We start from the raw sequence: 14,648 nt of genomic DNA on the forward strand, positions 1-14,648 counted from the left end.
TCCTTGTCTCCCTGCTATTTACATTTGTGTACTGAATTTTCTTGCCAATTCACCGTTTCACTGAAAAGTAATCTGGTTCTGCCCTTTCCTTGTCCTTTATGACTGCTCCTTGCCCTTACACGGCAGCCCAGCCACAGCAGGGAGGGGGACTGAGACAGGTGCAGGCACTGCAGGCACCCTGTGCGGGGTTTGGGGCACACCCACCAGGCCATGATGGACCACTGCCCCACTTCTGCAGCAGGCATGGTAGACAACCAGCAAGGAGACACTCCAGCTCACAAACTCTTTTTTCCTCATGAGAGCTTTGCAAGAATCCTCAAGGATGCAGGAAGCAAGACTCGCTCTAGTCCAAAGATAGTACTGGCTGTATCTACGACGCAGGCACGGAGCACCAAGCACAAAATTATTTACTACAGAAAAAATATAAAATTCTTCTGTGAAGCACAATCAACTTGAGAATGCCCACTTGTACTACTAGGCAGGTAGCTTGGTGGTAAACATTCAGTTGCAGAGCTCTGATAAAGCACTGAAGCTCTTTCAGAAGGCTTCTGGACCAGACAGCTGAGGTTGGTTTTCCTGGCTTAACTGACTGGAGCAGTCAGGATTACAGGTATTAGGTATCGCCGACAATACTGCATTGAGATATCCTCCAGCCACGTACACTTAGATTGGCACCATTTTTCTCACCTCAAAATCCAAGCACACAGTTTTCCTGAGCTTTAGAACCAGGGCCATTTGGGGCTTGCAGTTCATTTTGCAGTTAGGTCCCCGCACAGCAAAACTTGTAAAACTTAAATTACATCACTCAGATTGTGATTCGTGGCTCCTTTAGGGAGGAAGGTGTGTCTAAGGAAGTCACAAAACATTTCTGAAGGGATCTTCTAAGTTCAACAGCCACAGTTCAAATCACCTTGAACAAGCAGAGAATTGCTAATGATTTCAACTGTTCCCATCAGCTCAGCTCCACCGAAGAGGATGTTTGAGTGGAAACGCTACCGGTCAGGACTTGTGGCCTTCTCTCTTTTCTCCACTGTCAAACATCAAATGTAACTTCAGAAAATCCAGAATTTCGTGCTTTAGCAGTAACACAAGGAATCCTCTTCTCACAGAAATACCACTCCAGCACTGCAAAGACTGACAAGAAATATGTGGTGCTCTGCTGCGCTTTTCAAGTGACACCAGGAGCTCGTTACTCCTCAGCTTGTATTTCCTCCCACAGCACACTCCAGTGACAGCATCTGATGGTTGATGTCAGTCAGTGCAACTGAAGTTATTACAGGGCACTCTACACACTTGCTTCACCAACCCGATGACCTTCTGAAGGAGAAACCCAACCAAAACCATCTGCAGCAGCCTCTGTAACACCACTGAAAACATTTCTGTATATCCAGCAAGTCATACATAAAGGCAGGGAGAAGAGCAGCTATGACTGTGAATTTATGGAAGCAGCTACAGAAGTGCAATGTGCCAGCGACAAGAAAATCTCCCGCAAAAACAACTTAAAATGACTTTATTTTTTTAAGTATATTAGCACAATATTTACAAAATCATTTCCTGTTTCATAAATAAAAACATTTTCTTGGGTAAAGACTATAGATCTATAGATATTTCAAATATCTGTATGTTTGTATATACACACATGTACACACACAAATGAAAGCACACAGTTATGAACAACTTTGGTCTTAAATTACTGGTGGAAAAGGGCTGGGTGTATCAATGACTTTTAAAACTCTTGCTTTTAAGTTTGTACCTACAAGAAATCCAGCCCTTAACACAACAGGACAGTGGGTTTCTCCCATTTCTGGGGCAACTGATTCTGCAGCCCCTACAGGGCCACCGAGCTCCTCAGGTTTTGAGCTCGGCCCGATCCCAAGGTGACACAAACGGGTTCTGCTGCAGTTTGCTTTACAGAAGGTAACATAAAGCTATTTTGTACATAACAGTTTTTATAAGGCAGAATACCTCAACAGAATCCCACTTGATTTGGTTTTTCAATTCCTCAGCTGCTAGACTTTTAATTTGCCAGAGGGAATCACTAGTTATAAACAGGGAACACCACACAGTGCTAATCAGATAAATTCTTACACTGAATTGTTAATGGAAAATCATCTCCCATCTTTAGCTAGAGATCACTGACATTATGGAAAAACCTGCATCAAAAGATTCATAGGTAAGAGCTCAAATCTTACACGCAAACGCTCCCACTGACTAACGTACGACAGTGAGTGTAAGCCATACATGCTTCTTTCATGTTTTATCACATGAATGATCCTCTTCCCTGTGCCCAGTTCCACTGATCCTAGAGAGGGCTGGACTAGAGGTTGCTTTAAATGGTTCAATCCTGCAGCCTTAGCAAGAGGGCTGTTTATGACAGCACCATTTGTAAGATCAGGTACCTCAATTCTGTTTTGTTGAATTCTCAATGCCAAGTGCCTGCATCAAGACTTGGAGCTCAACGTGCAGAGACCGGAATCTCTGCAACATGCACCCACAATATGGACATGGAACTTTGTAACATTCAACTCTGAGAAGTGCCAAATTACTCAGAATCTTTAAAAATATGGATTTTATTACGTTACTGCTTGGCAAACCAAGTTTTAAATTGTTAGGAGGAGAAAACCATGTGTATCTTTGAAATACAATACCTTAGTACAAACAGCAGACAGTGTCAAGATTTCTACAAAGTATACACAAAGTCCAAGAGAAACCAAGTATACTGGAACAACTCCCATAACAGCTGTAAAATGTGGTAAAATCTCATGGAATGTGCAAGTCCTAGAAAACTGATTTTTAACTGTACCACATATATATATATACAGAAACTGAGCTTCCTTATTTCTCATCAGCTCCTCCTACTTACTTTGTATTTTATGTATTTGTGATATAATGGCAGCAACATAAACTTCGGTGAGAAATTATATAGCTCCTTTTTTCCATTCAAGAAAACAAGATTTTAAAACTCTGCCAAAAATACACTAAATAGGACGGCTCTTATTTTTATGAAGCATCCACGACTTTTACAAATTCATTGAGTTAAGAAAGCCTGAAATTGCTTCCAGTACCACACACTGCACAACATGAACACACACATAAGAACCACATTCAGCATGAAAATTACTAACTGCTGTGCTCCGTAATTCCAGTGCTGAATTAGGCTCCAACAGCTGAGCAGTTTCTCATCCAGGAATACAGAGGAGGCACGGAATGCTCTCTCACTGGACAAAAATACCAGCCACCACAGCATACGTGGCTACTGTCCAGAGAGAGGAATGCTAATGTTTTGTGGAATTAGAACTCTCTTAATGACTTCATGAGAACTGGGAGTAAACTTTGTACTTATGCAACTTTGTGTAAAAGGTTTTACTTTTTCTTAGAAAAGTTTTGCTGAATGTCAGAAAAGATGTATTTTTACAATCTCTACTTCCTGCTTGTATCACACACATAGACCATACTTTGCCCATGCACACAAATAAAGAAAACAATAGTCTAAATGGTATTGCAACCTCTGGGCTGAGCAGGCCCATTATCAAAGCAGTGACTAATGATAGTTTTTGAAAATAATACCACTAAGGATTACTGCAGGGAGACCCTGTAGTGGGCAAACAGTGCTTTCTATGTTCTCACCCTCAACCATCCCATATATACCAGAACAAAAGAAAATAAAGTTCACATGTGGGCAAACACACATGTTCCTTGCTACAGCTGCTGTGACTATAAAATTACGTCATTTATATCAAAAGCACTTTTGCCACACATGCAAAACAACCAGTTTCCTGAATTTCTTCTCGTTGAGTAGTGCATCTTCAAGGCCACGGTGTATCAACAACGGTGTACATTTTATTCACGTATCACATAGCTTTGCAGCTCTGGGAATTTAAAAGAAAAGACAAAAAAAAATTGTTTGGGAAGAAAAGCAATTCAAGTTACAGTTTTAAAAAAAAAATTACTTCTTTTTTCACTTCAAACTTTGAAAGCACGTTTAGCAGTCAAATAATGGAAAAGGGTGTTAACAGCAAGTGATATTTCAGGCTCTCCACCACAGAAAAGTGAACACTGCCTTGGAGACCTCTCTCATTTATGAATTAGAATAAGCTGAAGTGGTTCCCAGACTTAGTTGTCTGACCCACCCTGTCTTTACTCCTAATGCCAGTAAAGACAGGGTGGGTCAGGGTTTTGTAAACTAGTGTGCTTCAGCATCTGACTCAACCCCTCTTCGGTGTGTGTGTGAACTTTCAGGGGAAGGTTCAGGTACAAAGCAGATAGAGCTCCAAAGGTTACTGCCTCCAGCTTGAGAGAGCACATGCCTTCCATCTGTAACACCTTCTGTTAATTTTTAGGAGCCCTCTTTCGAGGCAGAAAAAGCAGACAGATTTCTAGCCTTACCCTGAAAGGAAAAATGAAATGGATAAGTGGCAGTTTCTGGGCTTTGGAAGCTCTACCTCAGCACTAGAAGAGGAAGTGTGTTTTCATAAGCCTCAAGGAGACCCAAGAAGAAACAGTCAACTTATTTAAAATTGGATCTCCGAGCCAAACTCTACCTTGTCCTTCAGCAGAATGTGGTAACTGCAGTGGTGACATCCTTTTCTCCCTTCTGGTCTCTTTTGAGTGCAATAAAATGACAAATATCTATTTGTTTCCTGATCTCAAACCACTCTGTGAAGACCACGCAGTGGCCACTTCTGGAGTAAGATCTACCTTCCATTCCTCCTAATTCAGATTCTATGAACTGGTATACATTTATGAATGCATTTAGGAGATACCAATGCAGTTGTCCTTGGTACTGCAGAAGTGCTTGTATTCCTACTGGTTTAGAAAATAATTATATGGAAATACTTGAATGAACCGTGTAGTGGCTGTAAGTAACAAACAGTACAGCACACATTATTTGTAAGGAAGTCTGGTTTTAAAACCAACTCACACACCTTTTTTCCAATTAGGGCTAACCAGGACCTCACTTATTGTCACATTGTCAATTCACACCTCCTAGAAGAGGCATGATATAAAACTATTTCAAGTGAACTAACAGATTTGAGTGGCCTTACTCTTTATCCTGAGTAGCAAGAGGTTGTCATTTAATGCAAGGAGTACCAGGCTAAGGGTCTAGTGATACCACATCACAAGCTTGTTCAGTTTCCAGGAAGAAACATAAGTACCAACAGCACCAACAAGTGCCCTTTTATCCTATTCCCATGAAAAGGAAATACAGCTTCTGAATAGAAAACGATCAGTAAAACTGTTTTCATTTTCAAATGTTAGCATCTAACCTAAAACAGAAGTTCTTCAATGAGAGCATTTGAAATAATAAAAAATTAAGTGAAAGCTGATTGGAATAGAAGCAATCTAATGAAACCAAGAGAAATAAAGTAGCATCTAAAGAGGGGGAAAGGGAGAGAAAGTTACTTTTAAACCACTTTCTAGTGAATTTCCATGGGCGATCACAAATTAAATGCATAGTGAAAGCTCAGTTATATAAAAAACCCCAGCAATAAATCCCCAAAAAACTCAAATAGAACAACCCACCACCAAGGAAACAGTTCATGCATCTTGAATACTGTATGACCATGAAGGAAGCACAAAGGTATTTGACTTTCCACATTTGATCAGAAACATACTATTAAATAGTTCTCTCACTGACTCATCCTCTTCACTGTTTAGGAATACACATTCCTCCCATGCATAATACAGAATGCAAATTCTCTTTCTTTTCAATTAAATATAATCTGAATTAAGAACAGCATCCGCCCTGAAACCTGCACTCCAAGTTTCATCATATTAGCACTGGGTAACTGTAAACATCCTCAAATACACATTAAATTAAATAGATATCCGGAGATATACTGGGACTTACCATCATTCTAACATCACTCCTTTTGCATCTTTAAAAACCAAGCAAATGGATTAGTAATGACTCAGCAAGAAATGCTTAATAATTAACATTCAGATTAATTCTAAAATTCAGGTTAGAACTTGCTACTACTCAGCATGCCAATTAGTGATTATAATAGCAAAGAGAAAGAAAGAGAAAAATAGAATTTTAGAGGCATCCCTTTCTCACTGTAAATTTCCCTCACCTTAAGTGCTAACAGAGTTTCCCAACACCATGGCAGAGTTTCCCCCAACCCAAAGAACTATGGGAACAACAGAGTGGCAAGGATAGATTTTACTATAATCGGAAGTATTTCACCTAAACAAATGTTTTTGAAGAATTAATATCAAGACCCATCCCTCTTTCTCTCTTAAAAGCTGGACATTTTGCAAAGCACAGAGGGCAAGTAAAATATCCTAAAATGTTAGATTTGTCCTACAACAGTCAAACAATGCCACTGGCTAGCAAGGAAAGTAGCATAGAGCAAGGAGATTGGATCTGCCCTAACTTCCCTGAGGAGATCAAACTCTTCTGACTCACAGAGCCACATATATTGACATACTGATCTGCCTTTTCAATGCTATTCTACTGGGAACTACACTTATTGTTCAGCCTTTTTCCAACATTAATCCCTTAATTAGAAGATAAGCCTTGAACATCACCTACCATTTAGTGGTTCTTCTACAGCTTTCTGCAAAACATTTAAAAATATATATATGTATAAAAAGCCTTCATGTTTATTTTTGGCTCGCCACAGTTAAATTACTCTAATTGACATATACAGTAAGTAGTGATTCTACAAAAACGAAGAAAGCTTAACGTTAATCAAATTAATGACTGGAGTTCTGAAAAAAAATTTAAATCAATCAATAGCTGCATTCTCCAGGTTGTTTTCCCCCACTGCGAATGTTGGCTCAGATGAAATACCCCTAGGTGGCAGCAGAAGGCATGCAGATACTACTTTTAAGCTCCACCACCTAACTGATTACTTGTGCCACTTGATCAATGGTTAGTAACAAAGCAGCAGGACTAAAAAGAAAAAAAATTAGTAGCCAAGCAATCAAGTGAAATCTCCTCGAAAAGAAATACGCGACAGTTATGCATTTAGTCTGGAGGACAATTATCAGAAACAACACACGCAATTACGGAAATGCTAAAAAAAAAAATAAAAATCAGTACTTGGTTAAGATGGCAGATTTCAAAACACACAGCTTTTCCCACCTCTGACTCAGGGAAATCTCAACAATCATTTTGTAAGTTTGCCCCAGTGTCAAAGTGAAGCCCTTCACCAATATTAAATTTTCTATAGTCTTTAGATTACACAGAATCAAAGCGTATTTTCAGAATTCCTTCACACCTATTTACTGCCTCAAAGCACAGCAATATATGCTGAACAGTCCTTGGTGGAAACAAGCAACACATTAACACACTTCAATTTTCACTAAGTCTTTCCATGAGGCCTGTACCTTCATGGACACAAATTATGTCACCTGAATTCATTTGTATCTAAGCCTCCACTAACAGTAGCCACAAAAACCCGTATTTTTAGTGGCTGAGGTTTCCAAGAGACCTCTAAGCTTTCAAAATTTCTTTTGTTTTCATTCCTGTCTCCAGTTTAGAGAGGAACACGATGTTCCCTACTACCTTACTGTGGCTATTTGTTTATTTCTCAAATCCTTGCTGCAACGTAAAACCACCTTGTGAGGAGAACAGCTAACAAAGAGAACAGAGTCCTCATCAAAGGATGCTATTTTGCTTGCTGGCTGCTATTTCAAAGTTTATTTACAAATAAACCTAAGTTAAGGAAAAAATCTCTTGCTCTGTTTACTTCCATTCTATAAGTAGACACAAGGATGTTAGATACAGACAAGACTGCATGTTGACTGAGAGATATCTTTAATATCTCAGGTCATTTTTATAACATAATTACCTTTCTGAACCTCTTTTTTCTTTTTGTTTTTTTTTTTAACTCTGTGCATTTATACTCCTTCCATAAGTGAGGCCATTCCTCTGAAATACTACTCCTTAAAATGACAACGGATGAGAAAAAGCAAAGGAAATAAAAAATTAAAAATCTCTTGTCCTAACTGTAGTCAGCTGTCATGTCCCATTTTTGGAAACCATCTTTCTCTAACAGCTGGGTCTCAGGCTGTAGTCTGGAGACCTGGAAAGGTGCCTCCAACAATGGCTGCCACCCAAGAGATGTTCCCCTGCTACAAGGAAATTTTACTGGTGTTTTACTGTTGTGCCTCTTTACTTGCTTGCACAAAAATGCCAGAAATCAGGCAGCTCACATTCATGAGTCACTCGAAAGCACTGCCTAAGTCTATGAAAATTCCTGTTGTGGAAATTATTACTCTAGATTTCATAACACCTGTCTGAAAAACCCTCTTTTAAAAAAAACAAGGTGTTTTTTGATTTGTTCTGTGTTACCTAAAGACAGAATTCTGTTTTCAGAAGGCCTCATCAAATTAAGGGGCATTATAGGAAAATCAGAAAGAAGGTCAAGGCTATACTTTCCACATAGCCAGGAATTAAAAGAGAGTACCATAGAGTTTTTCAGAGAGTTTTGATGTACAAGACCACAGAAAAAAAACCTCCTAAGTCTTTCTTACAAACCACCTGGATGTTTTGCACTCACCTTAATGAAAAAGCTTTTCAAGAAGGTGAGCAGGTCTTTAGAAATACAGATGAAAGAGTGCATTGTAAAAGAATGCCCTTGACATCCACCACCTTTTAGTGACAGCAATGGAAACTCCATTTGGGCACAACAGTCGGAGTAGCCACCAGGTAGGGGTGGCAAGTACAGTACTACAGACACACTCAATAGGGACAATGAAGACCAACTCACTCAACATTAGACACCTGTTACACAGCCAGAACTTTTGCTTGCTACCAACCTGGTCTGAATTCGAACTACTGAAGAAAGGTTCAGTATCTCACTACAAGCCCCTGTGCCATCTAGTCACCCCAAATTTATTAATTTTAAGCTTACCCCTGGACGAGGATGATCTTTCATTCTGGAACCTAAAATAATTACAAAAAAGTGACCAGGCAGATGAATAAATTTCACAATCAACCAAATAAAAACACAGATTCATAGACTTGCCACAGTTGGAAAAGACCTCCAAGAATATCAAGCCCCACCATTCACCTAACACTGCTCCCTTCACCACTAAACCATGTCCCCAAGTGCCACAACTAGACAGTTTTTGAACATTTCTAGTAACAGTGATTTTACCATGCCCCTGGGCAAGCCTCTTCCAATGCTTGACCACTCTTTCAATGAAGAAATTTTTCCTAATATCAAATCTAAACCTCTGCTAGTGCAACTTGAAGCCATTTCCTCTCATCCTGTTGCTTGTTATCTGGGAAAAGGTATTATCTACTGATAAAACGTGTAACAGAGTAGCAACACACAAAATTGAAGCTTCCCCTACCCACAAGGACTTAAGTTGATGATCAGCAAATTCCTAAAGCCTCTAAGCACTCCTCTGTTTAGGAACTGAATAATCTTATCACATACAGTCTGCAAATTGTCTCACTCATGCACTCAGCTCGAAAAATTAATTACGCTACACACTATTCACTGTGCTTATTTTGGTGTGCTAGTCTACCCCAAGTCACATTTGACTTCTTCAGCCAGCATAATCAAACCACAAATGCAACATTTACATAGTAGCACACAGTATTTAAGTCATATACAAGTAGATCAAAGTCAATAAAAAATACTTTTGTTGTTGTTATTAAAAGGCTTGCCTCAGCTCTGTCACATTTTTGACTCATTATCATCTATCTTGGATATCAAATATTAGGAATGCTGCCTTAATTTCTTCTTTGCTGGAAATCCTCCCTGTCTCAGGGTCCATTATTTCTGCCCATGCCCACATATGGTGTGCACACACTAAACCTGGAAGCCTGCACAGTTCAGTACAGACTGGGGAAGCGATGTATCCTCTATCTGTGTCCAAGCTAACAAGCTGTTTGAAGAGCCTTCACGCACAGCTTGGCACAAATAATGTCCCTCTGCTCTCCCACCCAAGCTGTGGAGTCCACATAATGTTATGCTGTGTTGTGCCAGCATTCCAACCACATAGCATGACTCTTTGTTGCTTATTTAGCAGATCTTTAAATCTCTCACCTTTTTTGAGATCTGACGAACAGACCAGATTAGTTTCTGAAACAAGGCCTTACTATTCTTTTCTCCTGGTTTTTAAAATTAAGCCTAAGTAAACCCACAATTCACTAAAAATGAAAGGTGTGCATTGAAATTGCTCTTACTTTAACACACCAATTACCAGTGAAAACCAGCAGGTAGATTTTGTTTCTTTAAATCCATATTTTGATAAGTTCATCATCGCCATCCCAAGCCCACTCCATGAAATCCTTAATATCCTTTTGCTGTCTACATTCTAAGCTTCAGCGACCCAACTGTGTAAATGCAGAACTTTAACAGCAGCATCCCTCCTACAACTGAAACACTCTTACTCAAGAAACCTGGCTGTGCTATCTCAAAACAGTTCATGATGATCAACTGCAGATTTCTTTACTCAAGATTCCCTACAGGCTCTGTGAAACAGAGCCAACACATACAGACAACTCTTCAGTAATTTTTAAAACTATGTGATTGTGAAATCACACCTCATGCTCAAATAAAATACATCTACTCAAAAAAAGGAAAAAAAGCAGAACATTAGCTGCTACTTACCCATAATAACAACGTAAACCAGACTAAGCAAACTTGCAGTAGCCATAATAGCAAAGCCAGCAATCAGAACAGACGCATGTAATGGAGGACAGGCTGTTTAAAACACAATAAAAGTAACTGTATCATCACACACAAGTAAAAGCACAAACGTTTATTTTCAGACATAACTTATTAAAATAAATAAGCCTGATAAAAGCAGATGGGATTAATTTCTCTTTCAAAGTTATCCCAGAACTACTACTGCATCTTTTTTTGTATAAATTCTTTGGTGATACAGAGGCATTTACTGATTTATTCTACTTACATGCACTGTTCTACCAGTTTTGGTATTCTACCATCATTCACTGCAATTGACATTTTTTCATTAACTGTATTTTAAGTTTAAACTTTACATCTTCAATGCCAATTGTTTTGAACTGTAATTGCATCAGATTACGGAATACAATGCTACTATTGAAAAAACAGGAAGAAAAAAGGGAAGAAGGGTGCAGAATATGTGGGTAGTTCTGAGGCAAATCAGCCACAGAAAACAGGAATGCTCCATGTTTACAGGGATACCAGAACAGGAAGAGGCTATTGCAACCTAACCATACTTCACTACTGAAATTCCTTGTTCTCTCTGACTTAAAAGTCATTGCAACTATCTGTGAGCTCAACCCAGGATGAGCAATTTCTACTGATGCTTAAGGGTGATGGAGCTAAACTTCCAGAGAGACAGGTAACATCAACCATGTATGACCTGGGAAGAGACCACCCTGAAAAAACAGGGAGGCTTATCTTTGAGAAGGTAATAAAAACATCCTCCATTTTGTGTTACTCTAGAGCATTAATGCTTTACCAGAAATCTCCTATCAGTTTATTTTACTACTACATCTTACAACACTTAAGTGCCCCTTACAAATACTTCTGTAAATACTAAACAATAAGCATAAAACTTAAATCATAACCCCACTGAAGGGTCTATCCCTCCACTCAGATTACACAAACCCTTAAAAAGCATTTCAAGGAAAAATAGGTCTTAAATCCCCAACCAAATAAATCACTAAAATGAAGGATGTCTCTGAGAAACAATAAATCAGGAGCATAAAGCACCTACAAGGAACACAAGTATGCATATATTCTACTACTAAATATACTGCCAAGGATGCCTAAACTCACCCTTTTCTCTGCTGGGGAAAGCAGGGAGGGGGCAAAGGGAGGGTCAGAGGCAGGAATAAGGCATATCACCATGTGTGGTGTTTAGTTAGTTCCTTTACCATAGTGACTGTTTTTCAGTGATGAAACAGAATGCCAGCCAGAAACAGACTTAAAACAGTCCAAGAACACTTCCAAGTTTACTGTTTACATTTACTTTCTTAATATGTTTCAGTGGTATTCACCGAAATATTCATGGACTCAGTTGCAAACAAGCAGAGATTACCAGGAATTTCTGATTTACTCAGTGAACATGAGAAAATTATTATGACTCTAGTTTAGTTTTTAAATAACCTAAGTCTCAGCAAGAATAACAATAATAGTCACTTGGAATCAACACTGACCTTCAAGGCACTGACATGTAAAATTAAAATAATTAAATTTTATTTTTCATAAAGCAACTGCTCCTAGAATGCAGTCATGAAAAAGGTATATGTAATACTGCCTTTGGGTTATTCTGCTTTCACCAGATAAAAGCATTAACACAGTAGTCCTAAACTACATTTACAAAAGCTACTTGCTAACACTCCATGTAGCGGAGCCATTTTCACAGCTTTTTCGGGTTAGAAATAAAGAAACATGAGGTATAAACAAAAGTAAAAAACCACTTCCATAGAAGACGAAGTGCTTACCTGGGACACACAGTGCAAAGCCAACCACGGCAATTATATAACCAAGAATTTTCAAACCTATCAGAGCCAGTGTCGTTTGAGGTAGACTGTCAAAAACTGGGAAACAAAGAAAGACAAAACTGTAGTTTTTCAAGTTTAACTACAGAGACACAAAAGGTAGGTAATTCACATAAAGCTAGGAATCAGATTCTCCTGAATTCTAAGCTCAGCCAGTCGATGTCATAACAAAATTCACAAGTCACTGCAAGGCAGGGTTCTTGTAGGCATACACACACCTAAAAATTATGTACATATAAATAAAATGATAAATAAACCACAATTAGAAAAAAATTAAACAAACATTCTGAGAGAGAGTTATTCAACCCAATCCCTAGACCCAGGAAGGAAGAGCAGAAATCCCTCAAATGTGCTACCCTAAATCTCATTCTTCGAGTGGGTAACTTATACTTCTCCCCTGAAGCAACTCAGCCAAACAAACTGGCTGAACATCTTGTTTATAGATATGAGGAACGTCAGGAATGCAGGATGCTATTGTAGCACTTACTTATAAAACTGAAAATATTCTGTAGGTTATGGGGGCGAGAGCTCAATTTTTTGCATCCACATGTTAAAGAATAAATAAACACTCACCAATTCCAAACATGAAGTATTGAAATGGTACCAAAATCACAGCAGGGACTACAATTAGGCCAAGACCAGCTTGATTCTGTGCAGTGTAGCCATCTACAAAAATTTATTTGGCAATTAGTAAAACAGAAATTGTTGATCTGAATAAAGCACAAAGCAACAAACATAAATCATTAGCATCATTAAGTTTCAAGGGTTCAGAAAAAATCCCACTTAACCACCGGAAGTCACTCTAATCCCTACTATTCACCCAAGGCAGTAGGATAGAAAACATAAATAAATTCAGAGTCTTTATCTTCCTAAGATCACTTCAGGGCCTTACAACCCCAAAGCTGTTTCTGTTATAGTCTATATATATATATTTTTTTTTAATTTAAAAATTAGTAGACGGCAATTAATAGGTGGTACTAACTTCCATACTACAGCATGGAATAGATTCTTTTGCACTCTTTTCCCCTTAAATTAAGAATGTAATTTTTGTCACTTACCTTGGAAAAAAAGAGCAGTGCCTACACCAGCTACAGCTACAAAGATGACAATTGGTATTATAATGCACACTCTCCTTTGAGATTCCATTTCACATTTTAATACTTGAAGGAAAAAAAAAAAAAGGAGACAGAGAAGAAAACAATCAGAACTGTTCCTAAGCAAAGAAACTCGAACTCCTAAAAATTAAAACTATATACATTCCCAAGATTTAATCTGCTTTCATTCCTTGATATGGTAAATGTGTTTTACTCAGGAAAATGAAACCTGGCATTGGTGTTCTGGTCAAATTCTTAAATTTCTCCTTCCATACAATTCAGGTGATATGTTACTGTATTTCTGTGACATGGCACAGGTTGATTCAGGTAGATGCCCTACTGATATTTAAATGTTACAGTGAATTTGTAACTCAAGTGGAGTGTCACACAGGAATTCATAAATTCCAAGTTTCATTCCCTTTCTCATGACTCTGTGTGAGCTCAGACATATCACCTCTGTCCCCAATGGAACTTAAATCCTAAAAGCCAATCCTGTAAACAAAAACCCCCCAAGCCCTCACCTCAAACAAATCAACACAACTCCCACAACCCACAAACTGAAAAAACCATTCATTCCCAAGTGTTACGCAGAAAAATCATGCCCAATTCAACAAGCTATTTAAAGGCATACAGTAGCATTGAGAGATTCACAATTTTTCTAAAAGGGTGCAAATTAAAGGAAAAAAATCCTCCTAAACAAACCAAAAAAACCCAACAATTAAGTTAGAAGTAGCAAAACTCTCTTCCCCACAGAGGTCAAAGACCTTTCAATAAATTGCCCAGATGCAAAAACATCCAAGCACACCCAAATTACTCCTATAAAATGACAGTGCTTCTCCATGAAATTATTACTTCCCTAAAAATACTGAAGTTCTGCTATGAACACGAGGCAATTACAATTCATGAACACATCAGAGACTCCTAAGCCATAAACAAAAATTAATCTAACACTCTGGAAATAAAATAATTTTTAAAAAACTGTATTAGTTTTCAACCTCTGACCACAGATGAACCTTTGAAGAGTCACATACCACTTCCAGAAGTTCATGAAAAGGTAATATAGGAAATTATATATAAATGGCTGAATACATAAC

At 38.4% G+C, this 14,648-nt stretch overlaps 1 protein-coding gene across 11 annotated transcripts in view; it reads right to left on the reverse strand.

The window, feature by feature from the left end:
- Window positions 1-1,493: 1,493 nt before the first annotated feature.
- The window catches only part of CD47 (CD47 molecule), a 21,192-nt gene continuing 8,037 nt past the window's right edge, over window positions 1,494-14,648 (reverse strand). For 3 of the 11 annotated variants that reach the window (XM_027883231.1, XM_027883228.1, XM_027883226.1), the window contains 7 exons: window positions 13,519-13,620; window positions 13,034-13,126; window positions 12,404-12,499; window positions 10,578-10,670; window positions 8,865-8,896; window positions 6,536-6,560; window positions 1,494-3,869 (listed from right to left, as the gene is read on the reverse strand). In XM_027883231.1, the coding sequence (XP_027739032.1) occupies window positions 3,841-3,869; window positions 6,536-6,560; window positions 8,865-8,896; window positions 10,578-10,670; window positions 12,404-12,499; window positions 13,034-13,126; window positions 13,519-13,620 (470 nt within the window). In that variant the 3' untranslated portion in view covers window positions 1,494-3,840. Of the gene's footprint in view, window positions 3,870-4,307; window positions 4,388-5,851; window positions 6,666-8,864; window positions 8,897-10,577; window positions 10,671-12,403; window positions 12,500-13,033; window positions 13,127-13,518; window positions 13,621-14,648 lie in introns of all 11 variants that reach the window. The other 8 variants (XM_027883232.1, XM_027883227.1, XR_003571153.1 and 5 more) reach the window with 7 other exon arrangements.

This window comes from Empidonax traillii, unplaced genomic scaffold, assembly GCF_003031625.1.
Source record: "Empidonax traillii isolate 1590-97213 ecotype Southwest subspecies unplaced genomic scaffold, ASM303162v1 scaffold121:size1714817, whole genome shotgun sequence".
In the NCBI taxonomy this organism is placed as follows: Eukaryota; Metazoa; Chordata; class Aves; order Passeriformes; family Tyrannidae; genus Empidonax; species Empidonax traillii.